At 42.6% G+C, this 21,968-nt stretch overlaps 2 protein-coding genes across 2 annotated transcripts in view; both read left to right on the top strand.

Moving 5' to 3' along the window:
* The window catches only part of RPS6KA3 (ribosomal protein S6 kinase A3), a 126,569-nt gene extending 126,041 nt beyond the window's left edge, over positions 1-528 (top strand). The window contains exon 22 of the mRNA XM_077816665.1: positions 399-528. Coding sequence (XP_077672791.1) covers positions 399-455 — 57 coding nt within the window. The 3' untranslated portion in view covers positions 456-528. The remainder of the gene's footprint in view (positions 1-398) is intronic.
* Positions 529-2,570: 2,042 nt separating this feature from the next.
* Positions 2,571-21,539, top strand: EIF1AX (eukaryotic translation initiation factor 1A X-linked). The gene is made up of 7 exons (XM_077816633.1): positions 2,571-2,807; positions 4,909-4,992; positions 8,310-8,413; positions 17,086-17,136; positions 18,792-18,873; positions 18,989-19,080; positions 20,393-21,539. The coding sequence occupies exons 1-7, from the start codon at positions 2,792-2,794 to the stop codon at positions 20,396-20,398; spliced, it is 435 nt and encodes a 144-aa protein (XP_077672759.1). The 5' UTR covers positions 2,571-2,791; the 3' UTR covers positions 20,399-21,539.
* The last annotated feature ends 429 nt before the right edge of the window (positions 21,540-21,968 follow it).

The raw sequence follows: 21,968 nt of genomic DNA, 5'->3' as shown, positions 1-21,968 counted from the left end.
TTTTAATTCTCTTTAATTTTCTCCCATTTCTATATTTCTTTAAAACAACATAAAAGCTTAACATTCCTGACAAAAAAACAAAATTCTGACACGCCCTTTGTCGCACCCTTAACTATGGCATTGTTACCATTCTATTCTACCTTAATATATCCTGTAATTTTCTAAAAAGATAAGATTTGTGATAGGTCCTGTCTAAATCAAAAAAATGACTTACGTTTAGGGCAAGATTGAGACTTTCCTCAGCATGAGAAAGGAGTGGTGTGTAGTTTCACTGTCCCAAGAGTAGCCCAGGGAAGGAACTGTAATTCTGAAAGGTTTCAATTATGTAAACTGCTTTAGCTTTTAATAACTTTCTTTGTATGTGCCTTTTAAAATACTCTGTCAATGTTCTCCTGCAGCCTCTTGTGACCCTGAGGATGGGGCCCTTTCTTCCCAGGTATGAGGACCACCTATGAATCACCTGACTTGTTTAAATTCCTGAGAAGAGGAAGGGAAGAAAGATTGTAGAACAAATGCAGTAGGAACAATAAAAAGAAATGGAAATACCTGGATTCCTGTGCTAAAGCTGGTCACAGATATTAAAGAGTAGTACAGGGTATTGTACGTCTGTATTATATAAGCAGTGTGGTTTACAATCTTAAATTCCCATGTGTAGCAGCCTTTAGTTTATTTGTATCCTTCTTATATATTCATTTATTACTCAGCTCCATTACATTACATTCTTTGAGACATAGAAAGTGATTGCTTAATTACAGAGTGTAATGTAATAGTAACACATGCAAAAAGGGCAGAGTCAAGGGTATCCATTCAATATCATTCTTGAATGTAACCATGCAGCTTTAATATTCTTTCTTTAGATTTTACTGATAGTTTTTGCCAACAAAGAGAGACAGAAGAGAGAATCCTAGAAGCAGTTTGTCAAAGATGATAAATCACATTCCTAGGACAGCTAATACATATCAAGAAATAGAGGAAGCAGGACAGGGGCAAATGCAGATTAAATCCCGGTTGTTAGATTTCTCTGTGCAAGTGTCCTAGGGTTTAATAAAGGCTCTAACACCAAAGCTGTGTCAAAGAAAAAGTGAAAGCAAGGGAATCCAAAACAATTCTTAAAGGTTCTTCATAGTACAGAAAGCATTTGATCTTGGGGAAGCAATTATCTTGGTCCTTGATTAGATATTTATCTTCTGGGCATTTATCACAATGATTTGTATCAGGGAGGAACAAATAAGGTCTTGGTATCTCTAACATGCCATAAATGTTTCTCACCAGATGCTTTTAAACCAATATTGAAGAAAATAAAATGACCCCTTTACTACACTGAATGACCTGAATTCTCACTTATATTAAGATCTCTTTATACCACACTAGCAGTGTAAAGGAGCCTTTCCCTTACAATTTATCTAGTCTATCAATCTACTACCTAAATGGAATGTAATAAATTAGGCCCCATCCTTCAAAGACTTAAACTTGTATGTAACTTAACTCACAGAAATCAAGGGGATTATGCATTTGAAAAAAAGTTAACCTGTACATAATTTTTTGTAGGAACATGGATTTATATTTTAAGCAGAAGGGAAAAGGAAGGCCACTGTTTAGAGCTGTTTCATGGGGTGGATGGGATGGATCTGCTGCCCTTTTTTCCATTTGCCACCCAGGGTCCTTTCCATTTTAGCAGTGGATACTGCAGCTCACATAATTTTACTTGAAATATTAATTTAGGTTGGTTGGTGGTGGTGGTGGTGGGCAGTCATGATTACTGATCACAATGCGGTTAACCCCAGGCATTTAAAAAGTATGTCAGGTTAGGGTTACCATATGTTCATGTTTTCCCAGACATAACCTCATTTTTGGTCCACCAATCTCCACCTGGGCAAATTTTTAAAATATTAGCAGCTGTCTGGGATTTTTCTTCTGTGGGGGGCTTACAGCTGGAGCCGCAGCCGCTCCATGCAGGGGTTGAGAGCTGGAGTTGTATCCTCCCTGCTACATACCCCTCCAGTTTCCTCCTTCCCCATCCTGCTCCCCTAACAGTGTTCTCTTTTTGGGAACCTGAAATGAGGTTACTCTATGTAAGGACCCTCCCAAAAATAAGATTAGCTGAAAATCATGAGATGGCAACAAACTAATCAATGGTAGATGGCTTGCGCTTGCCTTATGGGTTTTGAGCCTTTTAGGTACATTGCTGGCCTCGCATTTTCCAGCCCAACCAGGAGGGCTCGACCCTTTTCTTGAAGGACAGGGCAGAATCTCACATTACCTTGGGACATTAAGAAAAACAGCAACTAACGGGACTCGCACAAGAAAATCCTGAGCGCCGGGGACGCTGGACGCTGCCCAGGGGCCTGGGAACGGGCTGGGACGTAAAAGCAGCGCAGCTGTCCCCGCCGCTCGCGTCTGGCTCTGCCGCCCGCACCCTCGCTCGAGCTCCCGTTCCCACACAAGTCGCCCCACGCACGCGCATTTGGGAGCGGGCGGGGCTTTTCGCGGTAAGTAACGCGCAGTGAAAGCCGCCGGCGGCCAGGGGGCGCTGGAGCGCGAGCGGGCACGCACACACGCACGCACGCCGCTGAGAGCCGCAGCCTCGGTTGCCTGCTGCGGTCGCTGTCGCAGCCGTGTGAGGGCCTGCCTGTCGCGTGACGCTCCAGTCCCAACGGCCGCCACGAGAGACGAGTCGCTGCTCGTGCGCCGCACGTAGGAGCCCTCCGCCCGACCGGGAGCAGCAGCAGCGCGCAGACCCCCCCCTTCCCCTCCCCCGCCCGCCCTCGCGCGGTGAGGAGCGGCCGGCGCCATGCCCAAGAATAAAGGTGAGGCCTCCCCGACCGCGCGGGCCCGGGGCCGCCGCGTCGCCTCCCTGAGGCCGGACCCCCTGCCGCACGGGCCGCGCCACCCGAGCCTGGGCCGGAGCGGCGCCGGGAGCCTCTCCTTGCAGGGCAGGCTGGGGCCTGGGAGCGGGGCCTGAGGTCGGCGGGGGCGGCGGCGGCTCTCGGAGAGGGGCCGCGGGGCTCCCGCGGGGAGCGAGGCCGGAGCTCGCCTCATGTAGGGGGGATCCGGGCAGGGCGGTCACAGCTGTTGCGGCGCGGCCTGGCCTTTCTACCGCGGGCGGGCTCCCGCGTAGCCCCGCCTGGAGCACGGGCCCCAGGTCACCGGCACCTTCCCCACCCCACACCCGGGCGCCAAGGAGCCTGGCCGGGACGCGGGTTCCCGGGACGCGCAGCCTCTGCCCCGCAGCGATCTCACGGGCTGAGCCGGGGTCGCTCCCGCCGGGCTTGGCTCAGGCCCGGGGCGCGGAGTGTGCGACGGCTCTGGCCGGAAGGGCGTGGGGTGCAGGGTGCTAAGAAGCCGCTTGAGTGGTGAAGAAAAAGACTCGTGTAGAGAGAAGCAGCCTTGGACTCCGGGGGTAAGTTTGTTCCCCCTCCCCTATATGGCAAAATTCAGCCGGCATTTAAGCGTCAATTGTGCTGTGCCCGGATCCCTAACAGTCGTATTTGTTCTGATAGCAAATACAGACCTTCACAGGGGCACCAGCAGCCGGCGTTCCCATGTGTTAGAAACCTTAACAGGTGTGGTTAACAGGTGACCCCTCCCCATTTTTTTCCTGTGTTGTCGTGAAAGAGGACAGGAGAGAAAGGAAACAGGTACTTCTGGGGGGCAAGGCTTACGAAAACTGCAAGGTGTTCTTGCTGATTTTTTAACAAGAAAACTAATCCTGTTGCCAGAAGCTTGTTGAAATGCTGCTGTTTAAAAGGAAAGCATCAGTTTGAAAATCACATGTTCCTCTGGATATTTGCACCTACTATTGCTACAAGAAAGTCCCTAAAATTTTTTTTTTTCAGTTGTCTCTCTATTGAACTTTCTTTTGTGTAGTCACTTTCATGTGTTTGTTGATCTAAGGTTAGCTTTCTGTCGTGTTTATTTGCATAATGACATTACTCACTAATTTGGAGTGGGGAGCTCATATGGATGCTTCCCCTGTCCTTGGAAGAGTGTGTTCTCCAGTAGTAGCAGCAGCAGCACAACAGAAACTGAAGATTCATCACAGAGCCCCTCTGTAGTCTCTCTCTTTCCTGAACAGTCATGAAGGTTTATTAACTAAGGGTCCACCAGAATGCAATCGATTGCAGGTTCAGGGGTGATAGTGGTAAATACTCTCTTGAAGGCTGCTGTTAGCCACATTTCAAAGTGAGTTTAAATAGTCAGTAGTTACCACTATTTGATCTTTTAATTGATCCCTTGTTTGACAATGGTAAAATAAGAACAAATATGAGGTAATTTGATAGTAAATATTGCCAAAATTGATCCAAGAAACACCAAACACCTCCAGATTTTAAATATGGTAGCATACTGTCATTGACATGAGATTAAGGGGTGGGTGGTGCTTGAGAGATGTGATTCAGTTTCTTGTACATGTTCTTTTGTGGTGTGTGGCTCAAGAATTTATATGCACATGAATTTCTTCTGTCTGCCTCATGGGATTTTTTTTCTTGTATCCTCACCCTGCCACTTCAGCTCAGAAATAGGAAGGGTTAGAACAGAGATGAAACTGTTGCTGAAGAGAGTAGGTTTTTAAGTACTACTTGTAGCTTATGATGGACTTCTAAGAGTCCAAAAGAATACTACTTCTCTCATCACATTTATGAGGAACATGAAAATTAAAATTTGTCTTTAGTGGTTTTGACTTTAGGCAGCCGCCTCATCCTTTTTGAAAGAAACTTGAAATCATCATTGTGTAGGGAGAAGCAAGATCAGTTTTATCATCAGCGTAGATATACAGTAGTGCTTTAAAGTTGCAGTAGTGAAGTTAGGTTTCCATAGGTCTAACAAATTATTGTTATTTCATCTTTCTAATACATGATTTTATATAGGTTTCTAAAATGCTTGTAGTGATTTATTTTATTTTCAATTTAGGTAAGGGAGGTAAAAACCGACGACGAGGTAAGAATGAGAATGAATCGGAGAAGAGAGAATTAGTGTTCAAGGAAGATGGACAAGGTGAGATTTTGAATTGTAATTGTCACTATATATTTTCAGTCAAATATGGTAGCTACCGTACTTTGAAGGTTTCCACACAAGGGATAATTGGGCTGTGTATAGGTTTCATTTGTATGTTTGAAAAATACAAAATTACTTGATGTGATGGAATGGAGCATCTTCATTTTGGGAATATATTTAGCAAAAGGCAGATTGAATGGGGGTGAAGATGTATCCACTTCAATTCCCATTTATTAATATCACTTAAGGAATAAGTTCAGTTCTTTGCTCCTCAAGCAGTTTGTGCTGCTGTGTGCTTAAAAAAAGTTACGTTAGCTCCTATTTGTAAATTATTCCTAGTTTCTTTCTAGAGATTACCTTTGGTTCACTCAGTGACATCACTGCTATAGGGAGCAACATTCGACCATCCTCTGCCACAGGCACTATGATGAATGACTGATTGGGAAACCCCTGAGATCATGAATGGGTAGAGGAGTATAGTAAATTTTAAAATAGTGAGTATATCTGAGTGTTCACCTGGCAGTGAGCTAGCTAGTTGGCTTGGTAACCAATTGAAATTCAGGCAAAAGCTTTACTTAAAATTTCCCCGATGGCTAAAACACAAATTGACCTAGAGTTTTGCAGCTCTTCTGGTGTGCTTCCTTGACTTGGAACACTCGCAGGCTTTTCAATTGCATCACATTGTGTGATAGTCATACCAAGAAAATTGAGCTGATTTATTTTATGCACCTATCGGTCTATCAACCACATACGAAAAGGAAAATAAGCCTCCTTAGGAAAATCTCCCCAACTCCAGGACAAACTCAATCCATCCAGTTGAACACAGCTCTCCAGTGGTGATATTCCAATGTGTTAATCATCTGTACTCCACCTAACCCATGTTAAGGAAATATTTTGGTGTAGTAGAGCAGGGCTTGAAGTACAACTTCTGGGAGTGGATTTTCCCTGGTGAGTGTGGGTGTCTAGGGCATCGATTTTTATGCTGTTATTAACATAATATCCCTCAAAGATAGTCTTCTACATGTGATATGATGCAGTATGTTTTCTTGAGCCTGTGATCCACTCCATTGTCCCTGCTATTCTTCGTAGCTTTAAGAAGCAGTGGAGTTAAACTGGTTTTTTACTGGTGGGTGGGTAACTTGCAAATAAAAAATACTAGTGGGCCACTGTGAATCATGTCATTTTCATGCAGCTGCTTATGTAAACTATGAGCAACAGCAGATGTAGGCCCTGAAGCTACACGCGGGAGAAGAGCACCCAACTGCAGTCTAAGGGTAGGACTGAAGTAGCTGCAACCAGCTTGTAGCATTGTCCAAGAGACTGGAAGCGTAGTCAAGTAGCAGAGGACCTTCCTGTCCCCCGCCTTCCTAGGGGGAAAGGAGCTAGCATAAAATCCTTCTCCCTTCCAACAAGCAGAGGTGCTGGGGGCTTTGCATTTCTCAGTTGTAGGCTAATACATATGAAAGAAGAGAGCTTTTCAGTGTGATCTAGGGACAGCATCCTTGTAAGAACAGTAGGACCCCCTGAAGATGGGATTCAGAATACACCAAAAAAGGGGAGAAAATAATGATGTGCTCTCCTGTCCCCAAATGATCTGCTTGTTTGGTGGTCTTTAGAGGTGGAATTGATGGTGGATGGTAGTCTGGTGGTCTGTAGAGGTGGATGGTGATGGATCCACCAACTATTGTCATATGTAAAATGAGCACACTTGATTTGTAAGTCAGAGATCATAAATGTAGGCATTTATATATCGTTTAAAAATATTCTGGGGAAAAAATAAAGCATACAAAAATGTAAGAGGGGTTCAGTATCGAAAATGTCACTTTAAGTATCAACAATAACATAAAGACTTTTTAAAGCCTAGATTATGGCTAATTTAAGCTCATATCAATTCAAATTTGCATTTTTTCCAACACTAAAACTTGCACATTTATAATATCCATAAAGTTTCAGTGATGAAAACAAAAAATCTTTGTAACATGATTTTTGGAGTACATCCACACTGAAAATATTGGTCACCATGATAGGCAGTGGTCTCTCCTTATTAGCCGGCTAACTGTTGCCTACAAAAAATTTGACATCACAGCAAAGGAATTTTGAGAAGGGATCTGAAAGTGGAAAATGTGGCAGCTTTTTGATGTTTACGTGGAACAACACCTCCCAAGCATGTGTGGCTACACAGGATAAAGTATAAAGGTGCTTCTTTGAAAGTTGAACAAGTGGTGATGAAGGCTAGTATAATGGACCAATCAGAAGTGAGCATCAACAGGTTGCTAATGAATGAGGTGTTAGGTAGAGTGGGGATTGACTATGAAGAGCCTTGAAAGTGAATACAAGCTGCTCTTGCATTTGTCAAGACCAGAGAAAGATATTAAAGTAATCAAGACTTTGCCAGGACTACATTGTTCATAGCCCATTGGCTGGGAGGGCTGCTGAACCTGTCTGTTGGTATCACACCCCGGTGTTTCCTTCCATAGTCAGTGGAAGTGGGGCTGGGCTTGGCACAAGGGACCTCCTTAGTGCCAGGAATTTCTTCAGCACCCCTGTTGTTGGTGCTACCTGTGTTACCAGGGCAGCAATCATTGCCCTCCACTTGGGCACCATCAGTCATCTTGGTACTGCTGCTGTCTTTGGGGTCAACACTTCTTCTGGCACCGGAAATGATAGAGGCATATTTGGCACTGCTAATATAGTTTCCACTGTCAGTACCAGTTGCCAATTCGTTCTGGGCTATGAATGAGTCAGAACAGTTGCTCCCATCCTCAAGGTTGGTTCCACCTTTATCCCCTGAAGCCCAGGACTCCTTGGCATCCAGGTCAGGATCTTCCCCCTCTCACTTTCCATTACCTGACACACACTGAGGGGGCTGTTCATGGAGCGCTGTGGGTATCCAGATTGGCACTCTTCTTGCGGTTGGAACAGGGGGCCACTGGCTGGAGCCTATTGGCCCCAGTGCCCTACCCATACTACTGGCCTCCATAGAATCCCAGGGATGCTTCTTGGTCACCAAGGTCCCACTCCTCATCCGTTCTAAGGCAAGATCACCAGGCAGGTCTGTGGTAGTGACCATTAGTCTGTCACAGGCCCAGGCACTATTGAACCTTCCCCTCGCAGAGCCTCCAGAGTATGCTTCTGGGGGCAAGGATTGTCTTTTTGATCTGTTTATACAGTGCCTTGTACAATGGGATCCTGGTCCATGACTAGGGCTCCTTGGTGCAACAGTAAAATAAATACATAATTTTTTTCTTGTAAAAATTCCTGTTGTCTGTTTAAAATTATTATGTAATTCAGCAACATTTTTTGACTATCTTTTCCAGAGTATGCTCAGGTGATCAAGATGTTGGGCAATGGAAGATTGGAGGCATTATGTTTTGATGGTGTGAAGAGGTTATGTCATATCAGAGGAAAGCTAAGAAAAAAGGTAAGTCTAAATTGCTTACATGGAAAATAAATGAATGTTTGTTCTGCTTGGTGTGTAATTTGCTGAAAATTGACATGGCTACACATACCCTAAAATAAAGGGACACTTTAAAAAATGTCCTTAATTACAGTACACCTCTACCCTGATACAACGTGGTCCTTGGGAGACAAAAAAATCTCACTGCGTTATAGGCGAGACCGCGTTATATCGAACTTGCTTTGGCCCCCGTTCCTTGTTCCCTGACAGTCCCCTCCAGAGACTCCTGTCCCTGATCACCCCCGGGACCCCACCCCCTACCCAACGCCCCTGCTCCCTCACTGCTCTGACCCCTATCTGCACACCCCGCCCCCTAACAGGCACTCACCGGCAGCAGTGGGAAGCAGAGGAACATGGCCCCAGCCCGCTCCACTCCGCCACCTCCCAGCCACGGCACTCCGCTTCCTGCTGCCGATGAGTGCGGAGAAGTTGGGGAAAAGACGCCCCCCATACTCACCGGCGGCGGGAAGCAGAGTGACACAGCCCCAGCCCACTCGGCCTTCCTTGCCCCGGCCCCAGCTGTGTCGCTAGGGGTGGGTTGGAGAAAGGTCCCACAGGCACCTGCGGCGGGAAGCGGAGCACTGCGGCTGGGAGCTGGTGGAATGGAGCGGTTTGGGGCCGGGCTGCTCCACTTCCGCCACTGCCAGTGAATCCCTTCCCCCAAGCAACATGGCTGGAGCTGGGGTGAGGGAAGTAGAGTGGGCTGCTCCTGGCCCCCCGCTAATCCCCCGGGCCACTCTGGGACTGCGGGGCCCCCAAAAGTCCCCCCACACACACACACACAGCTCCTGCCTACCAGACCCTGGGGGTGGGGGGAGCCCCTTACTGCCCCGAGACCCCCTGCCCCTTATCCAACCCCTCGGCCCTGGCCCGGCGCTCAGAGCAGTGTGTCGGAGCTTTAACGCGTTGTACGCGAACCCGCGTTGTATGCAAATCAGGTCACGTTATATCAGGGTAGAAGTGTACTAGCAACTTTAGATTATTAAAATTGAAAATTTTAAAACTCATATTTAGTTTTGTTCAGATTGTTAGCTACTTATACTTCTCTTGGCAAAGGCAGTGAAGGAAGTTTAAAGCTTGCCCATAGTCACACTAACTTTCAGGTTCTTGGGGATACAGATGTTTCAGAGGAGGTTTTGCTTGTTTAAAAACTGTCACTTTTTTATTTTATAGAAATATTTCTGTTGTACTTGGCCTTTATAGAACCCTGTACAAACTCTAAATTTTGTCTTGAGTTTAAGGTTACCGGGTCACAGTAACCTGGTGGATAGCATGATGGTAATTATGAGGCTAGCTTACTGTAAAATCTGCATGCTTACTTGGATAGACTTGCAAATTGCTGTACCTCAAGGAGATAGGTTTAGTGGTCCAAATTTGAGGTAATTTAACAAAGGTTTGCAAGATACAGTCCCCCAGAAATCACAAGTGCAACAGGACAGGGGCTCTGTTGCACACCTGATTGTTTTACAGGTAGCCTAGCATCAGAATAACAGGGCTGGCTCAATGTGACATGATGTGGCCATTTAAGCCAAGCAAACCGCATTGTCAGCTTTCTGACAGTATACGTTGTGCACATTAGTTGCTCTTTGTTTACATTCTGAAGATGCTCCATCGGGAAGGTTATATTAAAATTAGGCAGTGCACAAACTATAAACATTTTAAAATGATACTCTAACCCCAAAGGGCAGACTTTTCTTGACCTTTTTCCACCTGTGTTAAATGCTATGCCACATTAGGGCCAGTGGTAGTTTATTAGTGGATGTATGAGATTACTTGGTGAAGAAGTTCCTCAGATGCCATGCTCGAGTAAGAAGCTGGGTTTTATTATCAGGGTGCTTTAAAATCCATATGCATAGGGAGATTGTTTGGAAAGCTGGTATGCTACAACAGGGGTTGGGGCAGATTTGGGTGGGTTGTTTCATGCCTCTGCAATCCTCTTATGCTGCAGAAGGTTGAGCAGAACCTCTTCCCTTTGCAGCAGTCCCTGAAACCAAGTGTGGAGTTTGGAGTTCCCTTTCCATTCCTCTTGCTGCATACAGCTCATAGATGTGTTACTCATAGTTAAGGCTGCAAATTTGTCACGGATTCTGTGACTTTCAGGGACCTCCGTGACTTCTGCAGCGGCTGGTGCTGCAGCAGTCTCAGACCATTGCATGCATCTCCCCCAGCAGCAGGAATTTGGGGTGGGGGGGCTATGGGCTGGAGCAGTCTCGGGCTATTGCGTGCCTCTCCCCCGCCCGCAGCAGCAGCAGGAGTTTGGGTGTGGGAGGGGGCTATGGGCTGGGGCAGGGGGTTGGGGTGGGGGGTTAAGCTCCAGGCAGCACTTACCTCAGGGGACTCCCTGGAAGCAGGACGTGTCTCTTGGCTCCTAGGTGGAGGCATGGACTGGCGGCTCTGCGCGCTGCCTCCGCCCGTAGCTCCTGGCCAGTGGGAGCTACGGAGCTGGCGCTTGAGGCGGGGGCAGCACGCAGAATCCCCCCTGGCCACACATCCGCCTAGGAGCCAAGGGACATAACCGCCACTTCCTGAGAGCTGCGCAGAGCCAGGCAGGGAGGCTGCCAACCCAAACACTTCCCCCCAGCACAGCAGCAGCAGGGCCACAGCCCCTGGGCCACCTTTTTCCCCCTTTTTTCTCTCCCCCCATCCCCCTGAGTACCCGCTGCGCGCACCCCCCAGCACCTTTGGGCTGCCCCAGAGCACCGAAGATTTAGTCGGATATATAGTACAAATCATAGACTGGTCATGGGCTGTGAATTTTTGTTTACTGCCCAGGACCTGTCCATGACTTCCTAAAAATACCCATGACTAAAACGTAGACTTACATTCCATCAGATACCATCCTTCCTCCCTCCATCCTTGGCACCTGTGAGGGGCCAAGAGAAGGGTACAGCTGGTACCTGAATGGAAGTGATGTTTTCCCAGGAAGCTGCCTTGTTCCTTTTCATAGGGATGCCCCCAATCAAGCCCTCCTCACTACCACCACTTCCTACAGAATCTCCTGTCCTTCTATGTCTCATACACCTATGCTTAACCCTTTGATAACTAGGAAGCATAGAATTAAGGTACTGTTATATAAATGTAGATGGAATAAAGGGGCCAAAGGCATTAACACACTCCAGCATTGTCTAACATTAAAGGTTCAGGACTTGGTGTACAGAGACCTTAGCCTGCTTAGCGCTGTGGCAAACACTATTACAAATCTTTTTAGCCATTTATTAATACAGAAAAGAAGGAAAAACAGTTAAAACATTTGAAATGTAAAATATTGAGCAAGGCTTTCATTTTAACACAATCCCTTACTTGTTTTCTCTTTAGCTGTAGACAGCCTTTAGAGGGAAAACCCCCATTTGTCAGTCTCTTAGATGATCTCAAAGATGGTAATATCTGTCCTTTTGGGGAAAAGAGGATAAGTCAGTTAGAGATGCTGCTGAAGTTTAATCTCAGAAGGAAAAGCCCCCTAGCTGACAATCTTAGATGCTATAAAAGATGGTAGTAACTGTCATCCAGGTGGTGCTTGAGATTCAGCTGGAGCCTGTAGGGATGGCAATATTATCTTGGTCCATCTATCTCTGGCCTGTTCTAGTTAAGACACCTCTCAAGTTCAAGGTGATGGAGGCCTGAGGTCCCATGAAACGGTGGGGTTGGTATCTATGATTGGTGAAGCTTGCTCGAGTAGCCTTTAGCTGTTTTTTGTATCTGTTCTTTTGTTCCTTCATACTTTCCCCACATTTTCTTTTAAGTACCCAAGAAGGGAGTGATGGGTATAATAGTCTATCCTGTCACTATTTTGTCCACCAATTGGGCCTAATATTTGACAAACCAACTTTGACTCATTATCCTCTGGTGTCATATCTCCTGTTTTTTAATAAGCATAATTTCAACACAGTCCTTGAATTATATCAGCTTGGCCTTTTTGTTTAGACTAATTCAGTTATTCTGTCTCCCTTTCGTACCTTTTCCTATCAACATTTGTTGTTAGATTATTGAACATATAACCTTTTACATACTACTTACACTTGAGCTTACAATTCAGGTAAATTTGTGGGCCGAACAGTGTACACTGCCCTGCAGTCTGAACTCTGAATGATGCCCCAGCTTGACCCCACTAGCCATTATGGCACTGTGCTTCCAGATGATATGGAGCAATGTGGGTGTCCCAATTTTGGGGTTAACTGCACCTTTGCCTCATCCTTGGTCTGCTTAAGAGACGTCCGCTTAGGATTCAGGCCTCTATCACCTCTCTATAGACAGGGACCCACATTCCTCTCCCTCCCAACCAGACTGGAATTCTTCCTCAGCAACTGCAGTTTCTCTCTCAAGTTCTACAACAGTGAAGACCAGTCAGCCTGTGCAAAGCAAAATGCACTTATTTTTAGGACAAAAGCATTAGAGAGAATATATCATAAAACAAAACATCTATACACATGCTAGGTTTACCGGAAATCCCCCATCTTCCACATGGTAAACCAAGTCCTTCAAACCCTTTCAGCAGGATTTGCTCTCTTGGTTACAATCTGTCAGTTGTCAGATCAAAAATGAAGGCTCCTCAGCCAGTTCAGGTTTGCCTTTGATACTATAGGCTCATTCTTTGTCTCCTGGACTTCTTCAACCTGTTCTGAACCAGTATATACAATTCACCCAAGCGGTGGTACTTTTCTACAGTTTTTCTGTTCCAGGTCTACAGTAATTTCCCCCAACTGATTTTAGTTCTTAGAGGGAGCTGAGTAACCTGCCATACAATGTCTGGCTCATAAAGATACAGATAACATTTATAACATTGGAACAAGTCTCACTGATATTGCATATAGCAGTAACACCTGTCACAGTGTGGATACAGCGAATGGGTACTCTAGGATGAACTGGCAGACCATGTCCTCACTAAGGCCAAAGTTGTGTTCAGGGTGAGCTTAGTGAGCAGAAGCAAACTATGCCTGGTTTATACTCAACCACTTCACCTTCTCTTCACAAACCACCAGATGCACCTCTTTTCATATCAATCTAATCTGTGCCAGCTGCAAGTAATCCCCGAATCAGTCACTACAGCTATCCTAACATAGTGAAGAGTAGTTGGAATTCATGCATGCAGCTGAGAATACAGTTCATAAAATGGCACACTCAGTCATTCCTCGTCTGTTTATTATAGGGTAGCACTGACTGTGAAACATACTTACAGTATATCCGCAATAGTCCTAGTCATCTCTGGGTGGGGCATCTCTGTGTACCTTAACTCTGTATTTCCGGGTTTTTGAGGTTAAAGTTTAGGGGCATGAAACGTTCCGGGAAGGTCTAAGACCCTTGTGGTCAATGCTATCTCTGAATTAACAAAGATTTTGACCAGTGAATACAGAAAAGTTTTAATGTTGATCAAACGGAGAATGTTTTTTTGTAGTCTGAAATTAGGAGGGCCAGTTTAGTAAAATGCTGATTGCCAATCAAGATGCTTATAAATAAAAGGCTTGAATCTCAGTTCAGCTCCATTTACACCCACTTTAAGGCTCCACCCTATCAATGTAGTCTGCAGTGTCCTGAAGAAGTGAGGTTTTTACCCACAAAAGCTTATGCTCAAATAAATCTGTTAGTCTTTAAGGTGCCACCGGACTTCTTGTTGTTTTCATAGCATAACTGAGACTCAAGCCCAAAATCTCTGAAATTTTTCTTCAAATATATTGTGACAATCATATGAGGAAAGTAGTACCACTTTCAGGCTACTGATTTAAAGAAGACTTGAGTGGATTTTTTTTTTGACAGTGGGTGAATCAAGATAAATCAAGATATTTCTAGGCTACGAAACACAATCAGAACTTCATGTTGTGTTCTCAATCAAGTTGGGGGAGCGGGGGCTGGAAGTTGTGGAAAAAGGCACCCCAGCACAATCCACTAAATTCGTTGACACATTTTGAATATTAAAGTGGCTGTGTAGTGACTGCTTTTGTAACTCCACTCTATTCTACTCAACTAACCTTAATCGTAGGACTGGAAGGAACCTCGAGAGGTCATCTAGTCCAGTACCCTGCACTCATGGCAGGATTAAGTATTATCTAGACCATCCTTGACAGGTGTTTTTCTAACCTGCTCTTAAAAATCTCCAATGATGGAGATTCCACAGCTTCCCTAGGCAATTTATTCCAGTATTTAACCACCCTGGCAGTTAGGAAGTTTTTCCCAATGTCCAACTTAAACCACCCTTGCTGCAATTTAAGCCCATTGCTTCTTGTCCTATCCTCAGGGGTTAACGAGAACAATTTTTGTCCCCCTCCTTGTAACAACCTTTTCTGTACTTGAAAACTGTTATCATGTCCCCCCCCGAGTTTTCTCTTTTCCAGACTAAACAAACCCAATTTTTTCAATCTTCCTTCATAGGTCTTGTTTTCTAGACCTTTAATCATTTTTGTTGCTCTTTCTCCAAATTGTCCATATCTTTCCTGAAATGTGACTCCCAGAACAATACTCCAGTTAAGGCCTAATCAGCATGGCACAAGAATTACTTCTCGTGTCTTGCTTACAACACTCCTGCTAATACATCCCAGAATGATGCTTGTTTTTTTTGTAGTGGTGTTACACTGTTGACAGACATTTAACTTGTGATCTGCTTTAACTCCCAGATCCCTTTCTGCAGTACTCCTTCATAGGCAGTCATTTCCCATTTTGTATGTGTGCAACTGATCCATCCTAAGTGGAATACTTTGCATTTGTCCTTATTGAATTTCATCCTGTTTACTTCTTACCATTTCCCAGTTTTTCCAGATCATTTTGAATTTTATTTCTATCCTCCAAAGCACTTACAACGCCTCCCAGCTTGGTATGGTCTACAAACTTTGTAAGTGTACTCTCAGTGCTATTATCTAAATCACTGATGAATATATTGAACAGAACTGATCCCTGTGAGACCTAACTTGATATGCCCTTCCAGCTTGACTGTGAACCACTGATAACTACTCTTTAGGAATGGTTTTCCAACCAGTTATGTACTTACGATAATGGTAATTTAAGGTTCCCCTGGTTGCCAGTCAGACTTGCAGAGGAAAGTTAAGTACAGTAAAAACAAAAAAAAAGAATTTACACTAACAGGCAGGACATGTGATCAGTTGACTAAATTGTGTCTTTCATTTCATTAACACACATCTAGATAAAGACATAAAATCCAGTTCCCTGAGTCTTTTTTTATGGTGTATGCTCTATTTGGGAAAAATCCATTTAAGCAAGGAGCCTAACAAGTCCTACCACAAACACAAGTCTGTCTCTAATATCTGCGTCTGCAATAGATCTTATGAAGCTGTGTGGCTGATTTCTACATAGTCTGCATCCCTGTCTGTGTAAGTGATAGGAGATGCACCTTTCTCACTGAAGTTCTCTCCCTGTTATGGTACAAAAAAGCCTCCCATTCGCACCATGCGTTACAGTAGTGGTTCTCAACCAGGTGTCCGAGCCGCAAGCAGGTTCGAGCCGCAAGCAGGTTTCAGGAGGGCTGCCAAGCAGAGCTAGCATTAGACTTGCTGGGGCCCAGGGCGGAAAGCCAATGCCCTGTCTCAAGGGGCCCAGAGCTCTACCTCTTGAGGCTGAAGACGAAGCCTGGGCAATGTAGCTCTGCCAGGGCACCTGTGGCATGAGGCCCTAGGCAGTTGCCCTGCTTGGTACCCCCTAGCGCCAGCCCTGGCTTTTACATGCAGAACACTAGTTGTTATGATACAGGTGGGCCGTGAAGTTTTTATAGCATGTTGGGACGGGCCTCAGAAAGAAAAAGGTTGAGAACCCTTGCATTACCAGATGTCAGTAAGTATTTAGGATTCCAGTAAACTTAATTCATAAATATTTAATGCAATATCATATTTATACCAGTTACTACATTTATTTGAATTGCAGTAGTGCTCAGGGGCTTCAAGTCAGGGATCCTTTACCGTGCTAGGCACTGTACAAATGCTTAATGAATGGTCCCTGCCTCAAAGAGTTAATTAAAGCTGAGTATAAGGAAAGACTCTTATTCTTTATTGCAGACCTCCAAAACAACATAAACCACTGGAATAATGCACAGTGAATAGTTCAACATATTTTTAATCTTCATTTCCTTTGATGTGAATTTGTCATCTTTGAAAAATGACCTGTTCGTAGTATCTCTTTAATGAATAAAATAATTCAACTTTAGAAAATCACTTTAACATAGTCATTCACGGAAACAGTTCAGGTTAGAATTCTTGCATTTTCTCTTCTGCTTGGCTTCTTCCTCACATTCACTTTACTGTGAAGTTTTACTTTTCTGCGCACAGTCCCTTTGTGAAACTCGGTCAATAAAATGGTTACAGACTTCCTTTGGCCTACCCAAATTTAATGATTTAGTAGCCATCCGTAGGGCTGGAGACCTCTAAATCACTTGATTCCCTGTAGTGGTGGAGTTCTGTAACATTCTTGGTCAACTATTACCCGCACCAGCTGTTATGTAATATAATATTGAAACCAAGTGTTAGGAAGTGGGGATGTCTTTGTCGTCTTGTTTAGGAAAAATAGTGTCTGCACTTTAAGTTTTAATATTTTAGTAGATCCACAAGTATAGTGTTTGAACTTATTGCTGTTAAATTGCAGATGGACAAATGTGGATTTGTAGAGGGGGTTTTTAACAAATGTTCCTTGTTTCTGGCTTTCAGGTTTGGATAAATACATCTGATATTATATTGGTTGGCTTAAGAGACTACCAGGTAAATATTCTTCTTGATTTAGCACTTGTATGTGTTATAGTGCATAGCATGGTTTATGGCTTAAATGGCACTAAAAGTCTGCTAAAGAGCATTGTGCAAATAATTTCTATTTATCTGGCACTTACTGTGTGTTTAACTGTATCAAGTTAAATATGTTTCATATTTGGTTATTTTTATATTTGTAATACAAGGCAAATTCCTTGGTGGGTAAGTGGACCAATTTTCATCCAAATTGCATTGCCCCTTTAGACTGTGTGTGGGCGGAGGCATCAGAATGCCTCTGACCTTTTCAGAAATTGCTGCTTGGTGAGCTGCTCCTGTGCATTTCACTGGCAAATGAAGCAAAGTGCTCCAGTAGTCTGGTAGGGTGCCATCTGTCACAGTTCAGTGTAACTGCACCTGTATTTCTCCCTTTGTGGTCCAGCAAGGGCTCCCACTGTTAGGCTTCTGGCTGCTTTCCCTCACTCTCTTGGGTGGAGACCTGGCCATCACTTTCCAGGCTGCACTCTCCTGGACCTCACTCCCCTGACTACAATGTGATATTTCCATCAAGCCAGACTGCCTAAACAGGCCCCAAAGTTTCGTTGTAAGTTCATAATAGCTTTAGCACAAAACAACCACACACACGGATAGTCTTTCCTTTACACATCTTGGGCCTTTACTCTTTAGATTCTGGGAACAAGAACTCAGTAGACAATGGTCCCCTCAGGGTGTAGCTTCAAAGACTGGGCTTTTTCATAACCAGAGATGAGAATTTGCTTTCATTTCCCCTTCGAGATTCCCCAGGCAAACCACTTTACATTGTTTGACCAAAAGTCCATTCTTGTGTGGCCCATTGTTCAGTATAGTTCTTTGAAGTTCATAACATTTCCAGGGCTAACAACAATACATAACCTTTGCATTTAATACAATGGACTTCAAAGACACTTCGATTTAATTCCTTAAGGTTTGTCAAGGATACTGCAGAAAATTGCCATGTCTATCACACCAGCCATTTCACTCAGATAAATGTATTCTTTGAGTCCTTTGCTGTTCGAAGAATCCTGCCTTAATCTGTCACTGAATCCAGAGACTACATTAGTTTTTTCTTTAAAATGTGTGGCTCTAATAGTTTCCTATAGTAACTATATGTTGAGTCCAGTGAATGGCAGTTGTATCAGACTTTTAATGGGCTGTTTTCATAACAAATATACGTTCAGTTAGTGCAATGGAATGTGAATTTTGTTGCTAATGGAATTATGAAGAGAATTATATTTCTTCAAAATAGACTTTCAACAAATTAACAACCCATTTAGAAATATTTTATTACACAGCTGCAGAGATAAAATTTAGACTGCTAATGCTAGCTAAAGCTTTAGCGTTGTGATATGACAAATGTAGATGTACCTTGAAAAAACAGTTTAGAATGCTTAACAAAAATTGGACTTCAGGGAGGGAAGACTTATAATGTTCTGTATAGTGGGGTTTACCTCTTTCACTTGTAGTGGCAAATTGAAGAAAAGTTGAGAACTAAGGATTTCGGGGGTGATTTCAGGACATAAGAATTGAAAAAGATTCAACTGTCCAACTAACAAACACCTTGCTAACCTGTCATTTTAGGAGGTGGAAACATGTCCACAATGCTGACTAATGCTGTCAAATGTTCTCTTACTTAGGATAACAAGGCTGATGTCATTCTAAAATACAATGCAGATGAAGCCAGAAGTCTGAAGGCATATGGGGAACTTCCAGAACATGGTAAGAATCTTTCAAGATCAGATAGGAAGTCAGTAGACACAAATGTGGTCAGTAGCCCACAGAGAATTGTCAGTTTCTAATATGTTCATTAACTTTTTTTAAACTCTCTATTTAGCTAAAATCAATGAAACAGACACATTTGGACCTGGTGATGATGATGAAATCCAGTTTGATGATATTGGAGATGATGATGAGGACATTGATGATGTAAGTAATAAGAATACTACATTTATATTTAAAGCACCAACTCTTGATAATACTGCTTTGTTTACTACTTAATTTAGGTTGCATAATGTATTAAAGCTTTGAAGTCTTTAACGAGGCTAGATATTATTTCTCAAAGGCTGTCCAGTGACTAAGTGAAATTGGTCAAAAATCCTGTCCTTGGAGTTATGGCACTTCTTGCAGACCTCTGCATAGTCGTAGATCAAAGATTTGTAGGCTGTCATACAGTGAATATTGCTTCAGATTTTTAATAACAGAATTTCATACCTGTCAAAGTTTGATCTTTAACACTGTTTATGGGAGCTAGAAATAAATTACCACATTATGGTTGCAGGAATGTAGTCAACTCCAGCAGTCACTATAGATTAATCAAGTTAATGTGACAATTTCAGAGCTCTAGTGCAGTGGTTCTCAACCTTTTTTCATTTGTGGACCCCTAAAATATTTCAAATGGAGGTAGGGGACCCCTTTGAAAATCTTAGATGTAGTCAGCGGACCCCAGGATGAAAACCACTGCTCTAGTGGATAAGTCACCCTCAAAATGAACAATGACTCAAAATCCCATCCTCTGACTCCTCAGGCAAATTCTGAAAACAGTGTGCCATATGAGCATGGAGTTTTAAGTGGGGGAAAATGTATTTTAAAGTGCAGCTGAAACTGGTTATTAATCATTTATAGAGTATAAGATGGGTACAATACCTATAAGTTAGGCGTAGCAGGCAGAGAACAAGATTTCTTCCCAAAGGATAAGAGGGCAGAATAAAACAGTATGAAGAAACACTGTGAAGTGTTAGCATGCTTGTAGTTTCTCTTTAATCCAGTTACAGACTTGGTGAGTAAAATGAGCTCAAATTCACAGTTAGTGTGAAAAAGTTATGTGATTTGTATGCTGGAGCATCTTTGTAGTAGGAAGATTTAAACAGAAACAAGTTCATTTTGCCAGTGACTTCTTAAACTATATTTGTGTTTTGATTTGGAACTTTACCTTATAACTCAGATTATTTTTCTTTTTGCTTCTTCAGGAAAATCATAGCCCTGCCTGTTTGCATTTTACTGTTTACTCATTGCGATGATTTTACATTGATCATTAACTTCTCTAGAAGAGATGAGTTGGGAGGAAAGGGGCAAAGGAAACTGGGGGCAAAAAAAAAAATTGTGAAATGAGTTGTGAATCTCCTGTTCTCTAAGATAAGAGGTTATTAAAATACATCTTAAAGGTAGAATTGTTTGTTTGCTCACATGGTCAAAATTATCTGTCTCACTGTGCTCTCTTTTTTTCCCCCCCTACTTACAGATCTAAATTGAGTTGAGGTTTACATTCCAACTTTTTTCCTCCACGGATTATTCTACATTGATATATTGGGTAAAATCCCTTTCTTTTAAGAAGACTGAAACATCAATAATGAGTGTAGCTTATTACATCAAATGAGAATTTATTTTCAGTGTTTGTTTTAAAGTATTTATATTTCTTTAGAAACATAATGCTGGATTATCTTAAAGGCTAAATGAAATGCCACAACTATTTTGTCTTTTCACAAATTAGAGCTCTTACATCTGGATGGAAGTGAAACAGAGTAATATCTGCTGTAAAAGTCTGCATTTTTGCCTCTTACGCTTTCATCATTACATTTCCAGTTAAACTTGTATTTTGAAATAAAATTGTTTACCCTGTAATTATCATGGATTTTGATTACATACCCAGTTCAGATTAGTGTCCAATCATACTATGCAGTGTCTTTCTGTATACCCCTTGCCTTGAAGTTAACTTGAAAAGATTTTGATAATCTAAAAGGAAGGCAGAAATCTGCATTCAAACTCCTAATGCATGGGTCTGCTTTTCATGTTTTAGTAGAATGCTGCTATTTTTATAATAGTTTTGATAATTAAGCACTCATTCTTTCGAAGATGTAAAGTTGCCACAATGGGAGAAAAAGTAAGCAGCATCTCAAATTTGCAGTTGTTTAAAACTGTTACGTATGTTTGAATAGTTATTCTGTATTTGTAAATGCAGTATTATACTGTAGTTGCGGAAATTAAACACTGTGTGGCACCCCATTTAATGGACACATTGATAACTAAACAATTAGTTGTTTTTTATACTGAAACATGCATAAAATAGTTTTCCCTCAACAAAATAAATGCCTAACATTCTTGATGTGTTAAACATACGTAGAATATTTTTACATAATAGAAAATGTTATGTTAAAAGTAGAGTTTTATTTTAATCTTAAGTTCCATACATTGTAAGGTACAACTTTGAAAAGGTTATGTAAACTTTGAATAACCGAATATAAATGAAAAATTAAATTAATGTCAAATTCTGCAAAATCTTTTTATCCAGAATTAACCAGTGAGACAAACTAATGGAAAGATTCTCTCCAGCTTCTGAATGGAAGAGTCATAGTTAAAAAGTTGAATAAAGACTAACATATTCAAGGAAATATTTTCACGTGCTAGCATTAGTTTGTGTGTCTTTTTAATGATGTATTTTGAGTTTAACAGTTGAAAGCAGAATGGGGCTCTGGAGAATTTAATTTTCATTCTGTGCTGTGTAAAATTGATTTTTGATATTTGTATTCATTATATGGTCTGATAGGCATGATGTGAAGTGACTATAGCTTTAAAAATGCAGATTGGTCTCATTGCTTTAAACAAGATTTTTTGGACACTGTTGAATATTCAAACAAACTCCCTTAGACCATGTAGCAAAAATGTAACTTTCTACCTTTTCTCCCCAGTGTACAATGTACTGTAGGTTTCCATTTCCCTTGTGTGGAGTTGCGAGTCACCACAGGGACTGAAAAATTTTCTTTGGTATTCAGCTTATTTGCAAAACTTATTATATATTTAAATAATTTATAAATAATTTT

The sequence above is a fragment of the Eretmochelys imbricata genome, chromosome 1, assembly GCF_965152235.1.
Source record: "Eretmochelys imbricata isolate rEreImb1 chromosome 1, rEreImb1.hap1, whole genome shotgun sequence".
Taxonomy (NCBI): Eukaryota; Metazoa; Chordata; order Testudines; family Cheloniidae; genus Eretmochelys; species Eretmochelys imbricata.
This window is presented reverse-complemented; position numbering and strand designations above follow the sequence as displayed.